This window comes from Neopsephotus bourkii, unplaced genomic scaffold, assembly GCF_033783945.1.
Source record: "Neopsephotus bourkii isolate Nb327-2 ecotype Australia unplaced genomic scaffold, CSIRO-AGI_Nbou_v1 NB_1060, whole genome shotgun sequence".
Classification (NCBI taxonomy): domain Eukaryota; kingdom Metazoa; phylum Chordata; class Aves; order Psittaciformes; family Psittacidae; genus Neopsephotus; species Neopsephotus bourkii.
In genome coordinates this window covers 2,033,584-2,052,580 of record NW_026901548.1, presented here as the reverse complement: position 1 = coordinate 2,052,580, position 18,997 = coordinate 2,033,584, and the positions used below count along the sequence as shown (strand labels likewise).

The following is an 18,997-nucleotide window of genomic DNA, read 5'->3' as shown; positions in this document are numbered from 1 at the left end:
GTCTGGTAGTGCCATGGCACTGCTGAGCAGCAGCAGGAGTCCCTGGGCTGGCAAGGTGCTGACAGTGACTTTAAACAGCTCAAGCTGAGCCAACAAGTGGTGCCTTCACAAGAGAGGTGCACAGTGACTCAGATGTTGATGGGAAATCTCTGCCAGCATGTAAGCAAACGATGGATTGCTCCATCTGCCCAGGTGTCCTTATTACCCTGAGGAGGAACCAGTCCATCAGCTCCATCACTGAGCTCCCTGATAACTCCCTCCCCACAAAGGTCCTTTGGAGGCTGCTGGATTTGGGGTTTGGGATATTAAGTGTTGTTAGAAGAAACCAACCCAGAGTCCCAGGAGAACAGGCCTGAGAGACCTCGCCCAGTCCACCTGGTCCATCCTATACTTATGTCTTTCCCCATCTTTGCCAAACCAGTTCTTGAAAGACTTCCAGGAATGGATAACGCCACCATGTCCCCAGACAGCCCATTCCAGTGAGTCACTAATCATTACTGGTAGAAATGAGTGCCTAACCTGATGCATTTGAGCCTATTACATCTTGTCCCATTCGTCACCAGGTTGCTCCATTCCCTCCTGCAACAGTCTCTTCCTCATGTGAAGGCTACGGAGGTGCCCCACTTGCACTCTCAGTGGCACCACATTGACCCCAGCCCACAACAAACACACTGACCTCATACAAACAGGCAACATGGTCATCTTCTCCATTTATCTCCAGTCTTCTTCCCCCATCCATGTGTGCTGGTGTTCCCATGGTGCCACCTCAGCTGGCTCTCCAGTGCATTCACCTGATGGGAACGATGAAGAAGCAGCTCTAAGAGGAGTTTTCCACATTGCATAGATAATCTTTAACCTGTTCCACACACAAGGAGAAAGCACTGGCTCAAGCTACCCTCATTGAGGCTTAAACTTGTGTTTTACTCTATGGGTGTAGAGCTTGTAGAGCTCAGCTTCATCTCTTCTCTCCCTACTCCATCTCTTCTCTACTTGCCATTAGTTCCCTTTGATTGCATGGCTGCTCTTTGGAGGACATAGAAGTCACAGAGGCTGCCCATAGCATAAAGATAAACCCTGCTCCTAGGGTGACTCCATTGAAGACAGACATTGGGGATCAGAGTTTTACCTGTTTCCGTAGGGAAGCGACCGTCTTCTCCAGTTCAGCCACAAGGGACTCGAGATTCCCTCTGGAGGAAGGGCCTGGAGAAGGCACCTCATTTCTGGGGTCAGGGATAAAAAGTGAAAGGGATTATGCTAACATCAGCTTCCTGGAGGAGAGAATCATGCTGCCTTCTCCAGCATCAGCCTCCAAGTAAGCAGCAATTGAAGGGCCCAACTGCCAAGAGATGCCAACCGACCAGCCACTCAGCCCAGGTATTTCAACAGCAGAGTTGGGCTCTGTGCTAAGTGTAGGAGGACTTTGAGCTCAGCATCTATGGGCTGCAGCACCCCTGATCCCAGACCTCTGCAGAATGATGATTTCAAAGGTCCAAAGGTACTGAGTTATTAAAACTATTCTTATGCTTCATAAAACGGAGGTAGGAGGAGCGGTGACACCGTACCTGGGCAAGGCAGGCTTCTGCTTGGCAGGGTTCTCCTCTGGGTAGCTGAAGCCAGGAGACCTCTTGCTTCGGAAGCGCTGAGAAAGAGCCCTGAATTGCCCCCGTGTCTGGCAGTCTTGGGAAGGAAGGAAAAACCTGCAGTAAGCACTTGTGTTTAAAGCAGGGCAGTACGGATTGCAGGCAGCACAAGGCAGCGCTGCCCTCCTTCACCATCCACCCTTGACACATCTTTCATGCCAGAGGCGAGGAGACGACAAAGGTGTGTAACAGGGCATGCATCATGCATGGATTCCCATGTCTCAGCTGGATGCCTCTACCCACACAGGCACAACACAAAGGGACCATGGCAGAAACTATGCATTAACGGAAGGGTTTTACACACTCCCAAGTGAACATGGAAAGCAAAACAAGGTGGAGACCACCATGCCTATGTCCTGTTTCTGTCTCTCCCTTAGGCATGTCTCTGACAGCAGCCCTCAGCTAGGTGGACCTTCAACCAGATTCAATGAAGCTAACAAGCTTTCTGCTCAATGCCCTTTCTGCATGTAAGAGGCACGTGGACAAAGCCCTTAATTTGCTTTAACTTTTGGTCAGCCCTGAACTGGTCAGGCAGCTGGACTAGATTATTACAATAGGTTCCTTCCAACTGAAATGTTCTAGTTTATTATAATGTGCTCCCTTCTAGTCTGTTCTAGACCCTCCTAGTTGGTTCTGGACCATTCTATTGTGCTCTTTTCTAGTCTGTTCTGGACTCTTTATTCTATTGTGCTCCCTTCTATTCTATTGTGCTCTTTCCATCTATTTCCTGACACGCAGTTCTCATAGTGTAGCATGAAACCAGCCCCTGATGGCATGTGACAAATGCCACCCAGGGCCATCCCCACATCACTCAGTGCTGGAGCAGCCTCTTCCCTCACCCTCACAACAGTCCTGCCACAAGCGGAGGTCCACCACAGGAATCTCTTCACAGCTGACCATGCCCTGCAGGTACGATGCCACCCGGAAGACATCCCTCTGGAGCTGCTGGATGTGGTCGCTGTTGTCACAGATGACACGAGCAAGGGATGTCTGTCTGATCTGAGTCAGCTGCGCTGGCGTGAAGACTCCAGGATTCTCATACCAGAACCTGCAGTGGGTTGCAATCACAGCATGACTCAGAATAGGAGAACAGGATGGGGAGTGAGGCTGGGAGAGAGAGAGAGGAGTTCCCCTACATCTATTGGCAGCACCACACACCTCAAAAAGGAGCTTTTGGTGGCTGAAAACCCAGACTGCCCTTTCCTGAACCCAGGAATCCCCATGAGCTGCTGGCTGGAGCTATAGGGTGCATGGCCTGCAGGTACAGCCCCTTGCAGGGGAATCCCAAGGCTCAGACAGCTCAGCTCAGCTGTAGCAGGTTGGGAGCTCCTGCCCTAAGGGCATCACCAGGCAAAGAAGTGTCTCATTCATACAGGCAAAGCCATGTCTCATTCACACAAGCAGCAAATAGGAATTAGAAGGAGCCTCCTGAGGACATTTTCTAGCATTTTCAGGGGACATTTGGCACATCTTCAGTGATGCCCAGTGTCCTGTGGTGAAATGGGAATCATGAAGTCAGGAAAAGACACATGAGAGAAGTTGTGGCAAATCCCTTTGGAAATGCACTGGAGAGATGAATGTTCCTTGTATCATCAGACAAGAGATAATACAAAATTACATGTTCTGATCCTCCCAGTAAGGAGAAAATCCCCCCAAAGGGAATACCAAAGACTTTGGGATGACTCCAATGACAATACCTGTCTCCATCCCTCAGCCTTCTGAACTGCGTTGTTAACAGGCACATGAGCGTTGGTCCAACTCTGGTACCAGGGACAAGATCCTCCACCATCAGTGCTGGAAACAGGTCGATGTTTTTGGTAGTTCCATATAAACTGTGGGATAACAGGTATTAAATGAAAAGTTAAAAGGCTATCAAGGATTGGAGATAATATAAAACTGATCCCATCACGGGAACTTCTATGCAAGGAACTTATCTAAACAATATTGATAAGGTCTTATCTAAAAGACAATGGGATAAAGGCCTGCTTTGGAAAGAGGCAGCCAGTGCAGATAGGATGCAGTTTAGTCTCTCTGGAAAATAGCTCCAAGGCTCAAACTGCGCCCAAACTACACCTCAGCAGCTCCTGATGACATTCCACTCAGAACCAGACTGATCACTTGGAGAGATCTCATTTGTCATAGCCTGTTCTTAAACCACAGCTATTACCCTATCTCAGCATCTGTGGGTAGCAATATCTGGGGAGGTTATTTGATGAGTGTCCTGGCAGGAGCAGAAACTTTTCACTGCCTGGTCTCCAGGGATTCTGATGCTTCCAAGCCCTGTACAGTACCTCCTGAGCTTTTCTCTGATCTCCAGGTTCTTTATCTCATTCCTGAGGTCCTCAAACTCCTGTGCAGATGAGAGGTTGCAGAAGACCCTGAAGTCATTGTAAGGTGGGATACCGTGGTCTCGCCCCCTCTGGATGTTGATAGCAGCCAAGTCCAATGAGACAGAGTGTGCCATAGAGAAGAGTTTCTCCGTCAGCTCCATGTTGAGGAGCTCAGAGGGTACCCGCATCTTCCCAGGAACCCCAAAGAGTCCACGGAGGAGCGGGTCAATCCCACCCTCCTGCGTGATCCTGAAAGGGGAGAAGAAGGCCTTGTGCAGGGGGATGTGGCCTTGGCGGATGGGCTGGAAGCTTTCATTCAACCGGTACAGGATGGGGTTGATCAAGGTGTGCCCGAAGCGGAATGCAGCAGTGGCAAAGGCGTTGAGAATCCCTGCATTGACACTGGGGTCGTAGCCTTTGTACTCACCCAGCATCTTCATCCCAGCTTCCCCAAGGACCTTGGGGAGCCACTGGGTGTAGGTGATATGCTGCATCTGGGCACCCACAATCTTCCGTGCCTCGTGATACAGGAGGTCCCCATCCCAGTGGGGATTGAGGGCCGACAGCTCCTTGGCAATGCGGTTGTGCTCCCTGAACCACAGCGTGTGCATGGCCGTGAGACCCAGCTGCTCATTGGCACGGTGGTCTCCTGCCAGGAAGCACGGCACGGGGCTCTCGTTCTCATCTCTCATGCATTCAGTGGGTGGCCCCACAGCAAAGGGAAGGAGATGCTTCCCCGAGCTGGGCACAACTTGCCCTTCCTTCAGCAGCCCCTTTTGGTTGCTCAGATCCCGCAGCTCCTGCGATTCCTGCTCTGTGCTGCCATAAACATTGGAAGCATCAATGTAAGATGTCAAGTGGTTGATCTGCTCCCTGGCATAGACAGAGTTCATCAGTAGGGAGGTCATCCCACTGCCACAAACAGGGCTGGAGCGGACAAAGAACATGCAGCGCCCATTCCTCACACGGGGGTCATTGGCAGGGACCATGACGGAGAAGCAAGGTGGGTCATTGGTGCACACCTCGCTGCAGGGTGCTCCATCTGAGAAGCGGGACATGCTAATGGCTGCCACCGTCTGGTCCATGTCATGGTCCAGAAACTGGCCCCACTGCATGAGCATGTGCGTGAACTGATCATCAGGGGTGATGGTCTCAGCCCCGATCATGGTGGTGGAGACAAGGCGAGGTAGAGGAAGAGGAAGGTCCCTGGCATCTTCTGCCAAGGAAAAACCCCGGGGGAGGTTAAATCCATTTTGGTAGGCGGGTTTGAGGAGCCTTTGGAAGGCTGTGAGGGATGCACCCCACATTGGGTGCTGGAGGTTGTTGCAAGAGCCATCATGGGTCCTGTACTTCTTGTGGAAGCAGATATCCGAGCAGTTTGGCGTGCGGCGGTGGGCAGAGCAGCCCGACAGGTTGGCAATCATGTTCAGGTAGTGAGGGGACACCAAGTCATTGTACCGATAGCCTGTGAAGGGAAAGGAAAGCACCAGGTCAGATGGTGGGTACCGTAGCCATCAGGTTCCTCTCATCCCATTTAAGAGCTCCACGTGAAACACACAGTTGGGTTGTCAAGGTGGGCACAGGTAGGCCAGGTCTCTGACATGGTGATGCAGTGTAATTTTAGGGAGCAAATGAAGCACAGGATCATATCAGCCCCACAAAAAAGAAGGTGAAAGAGTTTACAGTGAACTGCACAGAGGCAGAAATCAGAAATGCTGTGACCTATTGACCAAACTGTGGAGGTGGTCTTGGTCCCCATCCTAGGTTGATTTGACATGGGTTATATGGGTATTACTACAACCCCAAGCACCATCAAGCATCCAAACCCTACGTGCTGAGCAGCAGGGAAGCTGTGGGTGACTGCCAGGGCGCTACGCCACGCGAAAGCGCTGAATAATGCTGCACTGTGTGGATGCTGACAGGGCAATGAGGAGGAGAGGCTGGCGGTCCAACCAGCCCAGACGAGACCTGCAGCCTGCACAGAGACTCCTCACACCCTGGAATCCATCCAGGCAGGAAAAAAAATACTTACAGGCCCCAAACATAAATGCCTGCTGCATGCTGATTCACACGTAGGGGTAGAAACATGCAGCGTAGGGGAAAGCCTGTTGTATGGAAAGCAAGTGCCAGCTAGAGAGATTCAGAGTCTAACTGCTGGATGCTTGGACCTCACTAAGTATTTTTGGTGCTGCATTGCTTTGTTGGCTGCTCTTCTGCCTTGATAAGAGGAATCCATCTGAGTTTGTAGCTGAGTAGTAGAGAGACAGAGGAATGATATCCCCCCCTTCTTCTGCTACAGCACCCAAATACTGCAGAAATTGCAGTGTTTTTCTCATTGCCACTTGGAAGGCAGAAAACATCAAGGCCAGGTTGGATGGGGCTTGGAGCAACCTGGTTTAGTGGAAGGTGTTGTAATTTCATGCTATGCACAAAGTTAAGACGGGAAACAAAACCTCTCCTACCTGTGACGTTCATATCCACAATCAGCCCTTGTTGCACGTGTTCCTGAATCAGCTGCAAGGTCCTTTCAAAGATCTCACCTGCCCTGGCTGTTTCAATGGTGTAGGGGTCCCGGGGGTAACGGAAGAGAGCCAGCAAGTCATTGGGCGTCTTGGGGCGCCTGTTTTCAGGAGTTAGAAGTGATGCAGGAACATGACAATAAATGGACTGTTCTGAGCAATGAGTTTCTACAAGCAGCAGGAGTCAGGCTCTAAGCCCAGTCTGGTGTTTGACCCCAAAACTACTGCACAAGATCAATGTGGCTTCACTGAGTATTACAGATGATTAAAGAGAGGCTATTTTTCCCCAGGAAAATACATGTATTTAATTTCCTCAGCATCTCTGTTTTGTTTCTGCTGTAGTAATTCATTTTTTCACTTTTCAACAGCTGAAACCCCGGGGTTTTGGGCTTAGTACAAACTATCTATCTTTTCAATAAAAACGGGCATTGGGGTGAAAGAGGAGGGAGTTACCATTCCCTTGAGAAGTCATATTTCATTGAGGAAACAGTTGGAATTATTATATCATTACTGAAACTGTTGGAATTATTATATCATTACTTCTGTTCTCCCTGCACAAAGTCAGTGGCATTTATAAAAATGACTATGCTGATCATTTTCTATGCACTGTCCAGCTGACAAAACCTATGTTGCAGATATAAGTGATATAAAGGGTGAAATTTGTCTATCAGAATCCCAAATGCCTGTATGAAGTTGTCGCATCCTTACATCTACACAGTGCCGTTTCCATCTCCAACACTTGAAACAATATTGTAGCTTTCATTTGTGGATTGTCAACGGTAAAATGAGGTTTTGGAAAGCTTTTTTGATCTCTCTTCTGTTTCAAGTCTCAGACCATGACACTTCACACACTTACTTGCTAAACAGCTCCGTGCGTGTTGAATTGATGGCGTGGTCCACGCTGCTGATGGCTTCTCGTATTGATGTGGCTACAAAGGTGTCACCGCTGCGACCAACATCCGTGGCTTTCCAAAGCAGAAAGCAAGAACAAAACATCCTAAATATACTTTGATTAAAGTGGGAAAATGTAAAAATCACAGTGGGTTAACCCTTACTTCTCAGAAAGGGAACTTCTAAAAGTGATGAAATTCAGTCAAAGGTATTGCTTATATATTCATTTTCCATTCTTGGAACAATCCAGTTCAAGTTCAGTGTCAACACATCAGACACATCACTTTCAATCAAAAAAGCAAGCTGCTGTCTGAATACCTTCAGAAGTAAATACATGAATTCTTAAAAATCACTGCATTTTATAAGGCAGGGCCTCTGTCACAGCTCAACAAACCGGTTCCCATTTGGCTCCCAGTGTATGCAAGAGCCAGCTGGAAAATGAGGTACCAGCCATGAATAAATCACTGAAATTATCTGAGGAGTAAATTCGAACAAAGACGTTTCAGATTAGTCTCAGCTCCTTGCATGCAATCCCTGGATAGAAAGTGACACCAAATTAATCTTATAAACTACTCCATATCCATGTTGGATATCCCTGTGTGCTTGAGGATTAGCCCTTTAACTTATATTTTTCACCTTGGATCTTTTTTCCTTGTCAGTTCTTCCTTACCCTCCAAGCAGCACAATTCCCACTCTTGACCTCTGGTTTGACTAGCTGCTCTTCTTTATTCATTACAGCTTCCCTAATGCACAGAGCAGTAGCTGGAAAACGAGAGACTTATTTCCCATTCCCCAGGGACTGAACAAACATCTAAAGCCTGTATGTGCAGCGACAACGCTGTTCTCCTCCTGCCTCCCCTGATGTGTGAGGTTATGGTCAGACGATGCCTTGAGAGCGTGTTAGCACATTTTAATCAGTTTCTCCCTCCCAACAGAGGCAATAACTACACTCACACCGACAGCTCAGCTTGCAGGAGGTAGTTTAAGCCAACACCTTTGGCTCTGCAGGGAGAAACAGCAGGGAGGAGAAGCTGGGAGGTGCATGGGCTTTACAGCTGAGCGGCCCCATTGTGTCTGTGGGGGACCTGCCTGCAAAGAACCTACAGGAATAAGACAGCTCCTTGTTCAAAGTGAAGATGCTCCAAGCAGCTCTGCTCTGGAGCCAGGTTGAGAGAGCTGGGCTGGGTCAGCCTGGAGAAGACTCCTTAAGGGGAGACCTTAGAGCATCTCCAGTGCCTAAGGGGGCTGCAGGAAACCTGGAGAGGGGCTTGGGACAAGGGCCTGTAGGGACAGGCCAAGGGGAATGGCTTGAACCTGCCAGAGGGGAGACTGAGCTGAGCTCTTAGGCAGAAGCTCTTCCCTGTGAGGGTGCTGAGGCGCTGGCACAGGGTGCCCAGAGAAGCTGTGGCTGCCCCATCCCTGGCAGTGCTCAAGGCCAGGTTGGACACAGGGGCTTGGAGCAAGCTGCTCCGGTGGAAGGGGTCCCTGCCCATGGCAGGGGTTGGAGCTGGAGGAGCTTTAAGGTCCCTTTTAAGTCAAAACATTCTGTGATTTTATGTCAACACAGCAGAGACTTATCCAAAAGCAAGAGAAGACTCAAGAGGACCACAGAAGATACCCTACCAGTGATGGTGAGCTGCATAGCGCTGGAGGTGAAGCCAAAGGGGTTTCTTGCTATGCACTCGTATCTGCCCTGGTCAGCCACGCCGAGATCTTGAATGGAAAGGGTCCCATCATGGCTTATGTGGAACTTGCCACTCTCTGTGATCTGGATGCCCTCCTGTTGCACCACGAAGACAGAAAACATGTCAGGGTTTGGGAAGCTTCCCACATCCACTCTTCAGCCTGTTCCGCAAACCGCAGATGGATGCGATGAACCAATGTGGCCACCAGATGTTAGCATTGCTCTTGCAGAGAAGCCAGAAAGCCATCCAAGGACATCTGCTCCTGCCAGGACCCACTGTGCTGAGGTCCCTTGCTCAGCTCCTTCACCCTGGGCCAGCTCCAGGCACCCCATTTCTCTGCACTTCTCCAGATGGGCTGATTGGAGCGAGTGCTGTACCCTGATGCTGTCACATGAATAACACCAAACATCTCCAGTTTTGGGACAGTCTGAAACTGCTGGATTTATGCTGGTCCTGAACTGCAGATACCAGCTTTGGCTGGCTCTGGACAGCATCACTGGTCATAGCACTGAGAGCAGCAGCGAGCTCAAACCCTACCTCTCAACCTGGCTGGTGGCAGAAGTAGCTTCAGGTTTTACTGGTTTTATTCTCCTGTTTCTTAACCTCTTTCTGCTGCCTTCCCCCAGTCTAATGCTTCCTCTGCTGCTCCCACTGTTGGCTGGAGCCCAAAGCAAGCTGCAAGGTCACCTCCCATGAGACCTCTGCAGGATAACTGATGTTCAAGCATTTTCCCTCTAATTCGTTCTCTGTCTGATTGCACTCAAAGGCAGGTCCCAGTGAAGGTCACAAGTGTTACGCTACAGCACAGCAGGAATAAGGCTGGAGAGCTTCATCTAACGAACTGAAAAGAGCAGCCAGGTGGAAGCATGATTTTGTGGACTTGTGGCTTTGCCCCATCAAAGCTGGAGCCAACCAGCATCAATCCAGTTCCACCAGTGGGAATCCTGGAAATAAGGACAAAATACTCAGAAGAAAAGAGCCCATTTTCAGGTTTTTCCAGGAATAGTCAATCAAGCGTTTCCAGCATCCTAGAAGGTCACTGGCTTCAAGTTACTCATTTGGAAGGAAAAACAAGAGAAAACAGGAATGTGCGTTGCAAGGCTTCGAGCCTGAGAAAAAGCAACATTCTTTTAGACCATTAAAAACCTCAGATCAGTGGAAATGTTGGTCCTTAAATCTTCAAACACAATTCATTCCATGTGCATTGCACGAACTGACCTAACTAGCTGAGCTGGGAGAGGTGTTTAATCCCCCACTCAGGAGCCATCACGCTTCCCAGTGGCTGTGGAGTACCTGGTACCATCTCTTACCTTCACCCAGGTTATGGTGGGACGTGGATCTCCTTGAGCAGCACAGGCAATGGACACATCCTGGCCTGTCTCTGCCATCACATCTTGGGGGGGATGGAGGAACACGGGTATCACTGTGAACATGGGGAAAAGCGTCAGATCTCTCATGGCTAAACATCTGCACCAGGCAAAAGCAAAATCCCATCCCACAGGACACAGGGCAATTCCCTGTCAGATAGTGTTGTTTTCCTATAGCATGCTATGAATGACACACATTCAGCCCTTCTTCCCTCACAGCTTACCTCGGGGGGTCACTGACAGCTGTACTGGGAGGGTCCTCACACCAATGGCACTGATGGCATGGCACTCATACTGGCCTTGGTCATGCAGAGCCACCCTCATCACCCGCAGGGTACCCGTGGAGAGGATGCTGTGCCTCCGGTCACTCGGCAGCGGCCCTCCTGGTCAGAAAACAGGGCACATCGTCCATGAGTTTCTATTCCCATCACTGGAGGTATCTGTGTGATAGCTAGAAACTCATTCCCTTCCCAACATGCCATCGCTCACCCTAAAGACACCACCTGCATCGGGCTAAGTGAGGCACAGGACAGATGTTGCTTTTCCAACACCTAAGATCATGACTTTGTCGTCTTGCCTAAGCAACTGGAAAGAAGCTGGTACCCTTTTCCTTTCCCCTAAGCCTTTCCTTAGTGCAAACTGCAGATTTAATGACCCCAGATGGATAGCAAATCTGCAGTCCATTATCCAAACTAGCTGTTTAATCAAATAAACAGAAACATTGAGCATTGTCTTCTTTTTTAATTCATTATTTTGATTTGCTTTGGTTTGGAAACTATGTTGTTCTGATATTTTCTCTATTTAAGGAGAAAAACTTGAAAATTGAAATGCTTTACCAAACCCAAACAAAATGATCAGAACTTCCCAGTTTAGTGACTTTACTGGTTTGAATATTCAATTTTCCTCCAAATAAGGGCTTTGTTTATTCATCCCAAATGCCCAAAGGAATCTGAATCCTCCCCACATTGTCAAAAGTGGCTTGGAGATGAGCAAGGCTCCATCCCTTGTCCTCCTCTTGCCTTGTCCTTAGCATGCCCCCTGTGGAAGCACTGTAAAGCCTGGTTTACCTTGAATCACTGAGTGGCCTAGCAAACCTGGTTACAAAGCAGTTATTAACTTTCCTTCTTGACACTGTGCTTCCCACATCTCTAAGAGATACCATCTAATACCTGGGCAGTAGAGGAAATAAGGTTAAAGGAGATGGAGAACATGCTGGTGGAGGAGAATCTCAGTTGGTCTTTCTTAACTGCATGTCAGGGCTATTGCTGTGGAAGCTGGAATACAACAGCCATGAATTCTCCACAGTGTAAACCATTAATTATGGCTTGCGAAGCATAAGGAAAAGCTGGAGGGCCTCTGGGCCAAGCATTGCTGGCTTCTGTCCCAGAAAGCATTGGATGGGATCAGCTCAGTGGAGCCAGTGCTGACAATCATCAGAGACTTCAGCAGTTCACCACTACCTGCTGGCCCAAAGTGGATTTCCCAGAGCTAAAAGAAACCTCAGAGGGGTGTCAGCAGTGAACGGTGCTCCCCAAGAGGAGCAAAGCAATGCAGTGATGGAGAGCTGGTACATGCAGATACCCACTGACTTGGAACCTCTTCAAAGGAGGGAGGAAGCCACTACAGGAGGAAGTTTGAGGTTTTCCATAGGTTTCATGCTGATGAAAACCAGCACGCTCCTTCCTTCTGACACGATGATTTAGTGTGTCAAAGACCTCAGTGCTTAACATCATCCTTGGTGATCCACCACACATCTCCTAGCTGACTAGGTCTATGCTGATCACCATCTCTCCTGTGGCACCACTGCAAGTCATAGCCCTGGACCATCAGCTCCACTGTTTTCACCATGGATGATGGCCCAGGAGAGAAAGAAAGCATGAGTCAAATGAGCAGTACCTGCCCTCGTCCAGGCAATCACAGGTGGAGGGTGACCCTCAGCAGAGCAGGGGAAATCCACGCTTTGTCCCTCAGTTACTGTCTGATCACTGGGAATGAGGAGAAACCTGGGAGAATCTGGAGGGGAAAACAATGATTGAAAGCAGGAAAATCTCAGGCAGCAAGGTTGGGTTAATTCTCAGTTCATGGGAGCAGAGCCAGTCATAGAGCTTAAATACACCCCCTTAAATACACTGCTTCCCAGAAATGGCACTTTGGGAATCTCACCTTGCACTATGATCCTTGCTGTGGCCTGGATGGATCCCTCGGTGTTGCTGGCATTGCAGTTGTACTGCCCCTGGTCCGAGAAGGTGACGTTCTGAATGAAGAGGCCTCCAGAGCTGGTGATGGCAAAGCGGGAATCCTGCGGTAAAGGAGAGCCTGTGCCCAGGGTCCAGCTGATGCGAGGGTTTGGGTGCCCGGAGACCCCACACTCCAAGGTGACGCTTTCCCCGATCAGCACTTCAGTGTTCTGCGGCTGGATCACAAAAGTGGGCTTGGCTGGAAGGAAACGGGAGCTTTAGAAACCAGGTGCTCTGCTGCTGATCAGTTATGGGCAGAAGCTGCTTGGAGTCCTCATGCAACCCCTTGAGAAGTCATCCGGCTCTTCCCTGACCTCTGCATCCTTGTTATGAGCAGCTCCCCAAGTCAAGAAGTGCTATGTCTTCCTACCATGTCCTCCCTCCCAGGCACTAAGAGTGCTGGAACATCCCCACTCTGTGTCCCCTTCTCCCTTGATACCTCTGTGCTGCAGAATTCATCCCAAACTCCCTCCCCAGCCCCAAAGCCCCTTCAATCTCTAAATCTCAGTTCCCCACTTCCATGAAGGAGCACCTAAAGCTCAGACCCCGCTATGCTGCTATCCACTCTCTTGCCCAGCACGCCACCAACGTCTTGTCTCATACAAAACTGGGACTGACTCTGACTCAGCTCCCAACCCGAGCTGGACCTTCAAGAGCTGCACAAGGCTCACTTACATGGGGTGCCAAAATAGCGCAGCACGACTTCTTGCGTCTTGACCTCCCCAGCTACGTTCTTGGCCATGCACTGGTAGACGCCTTTGTCTGACTCCTTGGTATTCTGGATCATCAGGGTGCCATCCTGTAACAGGTTCAGGCGGTTGTCATCTTTCATGTCAATCTCATTGCTGAAAAAGAGCCAGAAAAGGCAAAATCTGAAAGGAGTGAAGACTCTTTTGGGTCTCCCCCTGAGCTGCTGAGGGAGTTGAGGGGCCCTGCATGCATTGCAGTAAACTGCTGTTGAGAAATCATGGAATTTATAGCAAGAGTTCTGATTTACAGCACTGAACTTCAGCTCCAGCTCTGACTTACTCCCTGGGTGAGCTACTTTTTCTCTCACCACTGATTACACACGACATTTACAGCCCATCAGGAGATCAGAGTGTTCCCATGCAAGAGCAGCGTTGCTATTGTCAGGGCATCTAGGCCCAGAAAGCTTGTTCTCATTATTCCCTAAGTGTAAATATAATAATGAGTTAATATTATTGTGTGCAGCCATTTCTATTTGAATGAGCTCTAAAGGCCTTGTGGGGGGGGAGCAAAAAGCTCTAAGTCACCATGGGACCCCAACACATCTTGGGCACCAACCCAACCTGAAAGCTATGAAACATCCTCCTTCTTTCTACAATGACCTGCAGCTCCTGGATCCCAGCCCACAGCACAAGGTCCCACTGCTGCCTCCCATTTGTCCCATTGTGAAGGAATCTTGGATGGCTGCGGATGATTGAAAAGGGAGAAGAGACCTCTCTCCCCACAGAACAAAGGCGGAATCCACTATGCAAACTAATATGCTTGCTGGGCATTTATTTAATTCCCCTGATGCCTCCTTACCCTAGTCATATCTCGCTTGCGGAACATTTATTATCATTACCCCTCTTCCAATGCTGTCTTTGGGAGCCTGCCAGCATTTCCCTAACAAAACCTCCCTTCCAGAGGGACTTAACTCAGCCATAAACTTCTGCTCTGTGCTGAAGCTCTGCCTGGTGGGGCAAACATTGATCATGGTTATTAACAACCGAGCCCTGTTCAAGCTCCCGCAACCAAGGCGCTTGTAAAGCAGCAGCGTAACTTTGCTTCCACAGTGGGCAACTGCTTGAGCACAGAGTATTTGATTGCTCTGCACTTCCCAGAAATACTCCTGGCATTTAGCACAGCCAGCTGGGTTTCAGTGTTGCTGTATAGGGTGATAATCAATACACTGATCTGCAGCGACTTTCAGTGGAGCGCAGTGATTTTTCCTTTGGAAATAAAAGCCGTTCTCCCAGCATGTTAGGCCTTTAGTGAGACAAACCTAGAGCCCAGAAGCATTTCGGGAGTTAGGGAATGGCATGGTAGTTCAGAACAACATGAAATGCTAATTTTTTCTTTTCCTGATCAAAAGACAATTCCTTTCAGCCTGCAGAGTATGCTTATGGGAATGCTGTAAGCTCTTGGAATCCATCACAAATGCAGAAGAAATGTTTCAAATGCAGATAAAACACCATTTGGATTACATGGTCAGCAGAGAATGCTGTTAAAAGGAAGGTAAATACAAGCCACGGAACATCCATTTCTCTTTTCCTTTTTAATGTTGCATGAAACAGCCTTTGTAATCACAACCAGACACTGAAGAACTCGGTGCTTGAAACCATTTGCTACCCCAGGGCTCCCTGTGTGCGACTTACTTGTTGTGCAGCCAAATAATCGCAGGCTTTGGGTTGCCTTCTGCCCTGCAGGTGAAATAAACTGTGTTTCCCAAGAGGACGTCGACATCGTGGGGCTCTGAGGTTATTCGAGGCCTCTCTGCAAAACACCATTTTAACACAACCCAGTCCAGAGCAGCACAAAATCACCTCCAGCCCCATTGACGCAACACCCATCCTGCAGCCCCCCCAGCAACGCCCTTGGAACAGCAGCATCTGCTCAGAGCCACCCCAGGACTTCATTATGTCGAAGGTTTATCAGCCTATCCTTATACAGCCAAGCCTTTCATGATGTGCTCCACTTGGAGAAGTTCTCCAGCACTAAACAAGTTCAACCTTTAAGGGATGTGCTAGAACATGAAGGAGTTTATGTGCACTGTCTGGAGCACTTGATCTGGATGCAGCACAATACTTACTCATCTAATAACCTGTCTGATCACCAGGAAAACCAGCTGGATTATTCAGGAGGTTAACTTATCCCCAGCAGCAGCACCAGTGTGGGACCAAACCCACCACAGCCCCATGGTACAAAATGCTGATCCAGGGCAGATTTGCTCCACATCTGCTAAAAAGCAGTGGGTTAACTCGATGACAGCAGGCTTCGGACTGACTCAGATATCAGCTGCCTGCACCATTACGCTGAATTATGCATCATTTGTCTTTCCCAGCTGGCACAAAACCAGTGTAAAATGCCTAATGCCAGCAAAATCTTCCCACCAGGTGCTCTGGCTGATCTGACACACATACATCCCACTGTGCACCCAGGCCTAAAGCAGAACAAACTTACATTAACGGCTGTACCGTGGCACTGGGTGTATACTGGGGACAGGTCATGGTGCAGCACATCCACTTGTACCCAATCCATGTGTTCCCAGCTGCTTTCTCTAAACCCTTCTTATTCCCCTCTCCCTTGAGGCCACAGACCCATTTGTGCCAGTCCAATTGTTTTCATGGCTGTGCCCCAAATTAAGCTGTGAAATGGTCAAGATTTAAAGAAGAAATAACAAAATCATAGGAGAAAAGCTCAATTCAAGGGAGAGCTGATCTCATACATCTGGCTCATAGCATGGCCAAGCACACAGCTGGACTGGCACATCCAGGAAGGATGCTAATAGCTGGCCTGGGTGAGTGGGACATCTCAGGCTGACTCTACCAGCAGCGAAGTATCAGTGAACAATGCTTGTGCCATCCTGCACTGATGCTTGTGCTTGAACATCAGAGTTCTGTCTTTTTCTGTATGAAATATTTAACTTTGGAATCCTCCAGAACAAACCCTTTCATTTCAAACTGGCATCTTTCCATGAGCAGTTATCTAAATTGACAGAACAACAGCTTAGCAAACTCAATGCACCACCACAACCACACAAAGCATCCAGCTACCTATCTACAACTGTTCGGTTGTGCTTCCAGCCATTTCAGTTCTCAAAGCATTGCCCTTCTGTTCACTCTGTTAGACACATTTCTTCTGGTTGCTGATTTAGCCACCGACAGCAGCAGGTCCTTTACTGGCTGTATTCTACCCAAAAACATCAAGAAGCAAGCTAAAACAGAGCTGCCTTCAACCACTGCGCAACTGTCCGTGTTATCCTGATAACCTGTGCGACTTCCCCATTCCATCTATAAAAAGAAGGCAAAAGCAGGATGCCAGAGCAGGGAAGAGGGAGAAAAAGGGGTGGAAGAAGCCACCAAACCCCAGTTCCATGGAGGGCTTTGCCTTCACTCACCGCAGTTGAACTCCTGAGCGGTCAGGGTGATGATGGAGCGGCCGTGCAGCTCGCGCGGTCCCTCACATGTAGCTGCAGTCTGGATGCTGCTGCCCTGCTCTGCGTAGTCCTTCAGCAGCTCGGCCAGCCACATCAGGTCACAGTCACAGAGCAAGGCGTTGGAGTCCAGCCGCCTGCAGGACCAAGGGAAAGGTGCTTCATTTCATAGCTTCCTCCTCCAGCACACAGGAGGGGACTCCAGAATGGAGGACTGGGATGGTTTTCCCTGGTTTTGGTTATATCCTGGATGAAACTTTGAGATATTTCATTCCCACAGTGTTTAACCCAGTCGGAAGGACTGCGTTAAACACCAACGTTACCCATCATTTTCAAATGCAAATCATTCTGGTTACGCATTTTTGGCTTAATTTGAGGCAGAGACACACTAAATGTTGGGGTTTCCCTCAGGATGGAGACTTAAACCATAACTAAATTCTGTAAGAACAGTACATAACACTGCCTCTGTTGGAGCTTTCCATTCCCTTTTAGCTCCAAAAACCTTCCCCTTGATTCTAGCAAGCATCAGATCAATCTCTTCCTGTGACCAGATGCTTGAGGTTGTAGCATTTCTGCACAGCTCTAAGGGCTTTTATTATTGCAACACAGGCCTGAACCAGGCTGAATGAAGACCAGTGACCTCCCAATGCACCCACACTTCTCCCTCCACTCACTTCATTCCTGTGTGCAGTGCTATGCACAAGGATAAGTAAAAGACTATCAAGGGATTAGTTTATTCCTCCTTCCCGACTGACAGTTTTACAGTAGATGGGTCTGGGCCATTGGAAAAAAAACATGGAAAAAAGGTCTAATATTTTCAGGGACAAACATTTGAGAATGTGAGATTTCACACAAGGCCACAATAGAGCATTTTATACACACCCCACCTTTTCCTTTGACACATACAGGCACCATTTCACAAGTTATTTCCTGCTAAAGTGAAGCCTTTTACCTGCTTGCAGAAATCACAGCAGGCTGAAATGTGAAACATTATTTTCTTGTAGTTGGAAATCATGGCAAAACACCAGAATTCTTTAGGTTTTTTTTCCTCCAAACAAAAAATGCATCATTTTATTTCCAGAGATCATAAAAGACAAATGGAGCAAAGCTCTGGGGGTTCAGCAAGAAGTGAGCTTAAGAGACAGCCAGGTTATGTGGAATAACACACAAGGCACTCCTGCATATTGGCAGCCCTCTGAGTATTATCATCTCTAGAAAGAAAGCCTTTTCTTTTGTGACTGATTTTTCCTTCCATCTTAGATACTGAAGACATGATCAAGGTTGTATCTAAGAGCTGGACTCTCTACAGTGTCGAAGGATGTTTTATGGGTTCAACCTGTTGTGAGGACTTTCCAGGCATGTTCCTTCCTGTGGCATTATTGAGCTGGAAGGGGATTATAGTTAGATTATAATCAGGCACGAGCTTGAACCAACTACTAACTGGTTAAATGAGCTCTCAGGTCCAATCAAAACTGTTTTATAAACCTAGCACTGGCCTTAGAGGTGCAACAATTAAAAGCTTTGCCAAGCAGGCACATTTTTCCTCAGGTCTTAGCCATCTAATCAAAGATAAACAATTGCTCTTTGCAGGCAATGTTTTCCACTTACAGCCGCTTGAGGGATTCCAGTTGAGAGAATGTCCCTGGATGAATCCTGGAAATCTTGTTGTTGTGCAAGAATCTGCAATGGGAGAAGCCAGGCCAAGACATGATTCAGTATTAGCACCACGCGGATAACAACATCCCAGGTCAAAACTCACTTGAAATGCAAATAATAGAAAAACTCACAAGAAAAACTCAGTTGAAATATAAATACTCCATCAAAATGGAGTTTTTAAATGCACTGTGTTTCTTTCCATGAGCTATAGGGATTTCATTCATTCGGGAGTGGAATGCAATACACCAAAGTGAGAGCGGGTGTGGATTGGAAACGGTGACTCAAGACGTGATGTAACAGGTTTAAACTGGAACCTTAAAGTTAATCCACTTCATGCTCTGCAAAGGGAGGAGAAAGGGCACAAAGTCCCCATGGACTGGACCCACCCTATGCTTTCTGTGCCTGGGTCAGCTCCAGTTTAGAAGGGGCCTTCTCTTTCTCCCCCTGCAGAAGAGATGGCAATTCTACAAGGGCAGCCATTGAAATAAGGCTCCAGACAGCTCATGCCCTACA

General features: G+C 48.4%; 1 protein-coding gene across 3 annotated transcripts in view; it reads right to left on the bottom strand.

Annotated features, from left to right (window-relative positions):
* Window positions 1-18,997, bottom strand: part of LOC133216637 (peroxidasin homolog) — a 41,431-nt gene that overhangs the window by 1,447 nt on the left and 20,987 nt on the right. The window contains exons 6-22 of one of the 3 annotated variants that reach the window (XM_061361513.1): window positions 18,437-18,508; window positions 16,793-16,965; window positions 15,051-15,168; window positions 13,345-13,514; window positions 12,596-12,868; window positions 12,329-12,445; window positions 10,657-10,815; window positions 10,376-10,488; window positions 9,004-9,160; window positions 7,346-7,454; window positions 6,433-6,590; window positions 3,932-5,435; window positions 3,338-3,472; window positions 2,480-2,688; window positions 1,563-1,677; window positions 1,127-1,220; window positions 677-791 (exon numbers count right to left, since the gene is read on the bottom strand). In XM_061361513.1, coding sequence (XP_061217497.1) covers window positions 699-791; window positions 1,127-1,220; window positions 1,563-1,677; window positions 2,480-2,688; window positions 3,338-3,472; window positions 3,932-5,435; window positions 6,433-6,590; window positions 7,346-7,454; window positions 9,004-9,160; window positions 10,376-10,488; window positions 10,657-10,815; window positions 12,329-12,445; window positions 12,596-12,868; window positions 13,345-13,514; window positions 15,051-15,168; window positions 16,793-16,965; window positions 18,437-18,508 — 3,769 coding nt within the window. In that variant the 3' untranslated portion in view covers window positions 677-698. Of the gene's footprint in view, window positions 1-674; window positions 792-1,126; window positions 1,221-1,562; window positions 1,698-2,479; window positions 2,689-3,337; window positions 3,473-3,931; window positions 5,436-6,432; window positions 6,591-7,345; window positions 7,455-9,003; window positions 9,161-10,375; window positions 10,489-10,656; window positions 10,816-12,328; window positions 12,446-12,595; window positions 12,869-13,344; window positions 13,515-15,050; window positions 15,169-16,792; window positions 16,966-18,436; window positions 18,509-18,997 lie in introns of those variants that run through there. The other 2 variants (XM_061361514.1, XM_061361515.1) reach the window with 2 other exon arrangements.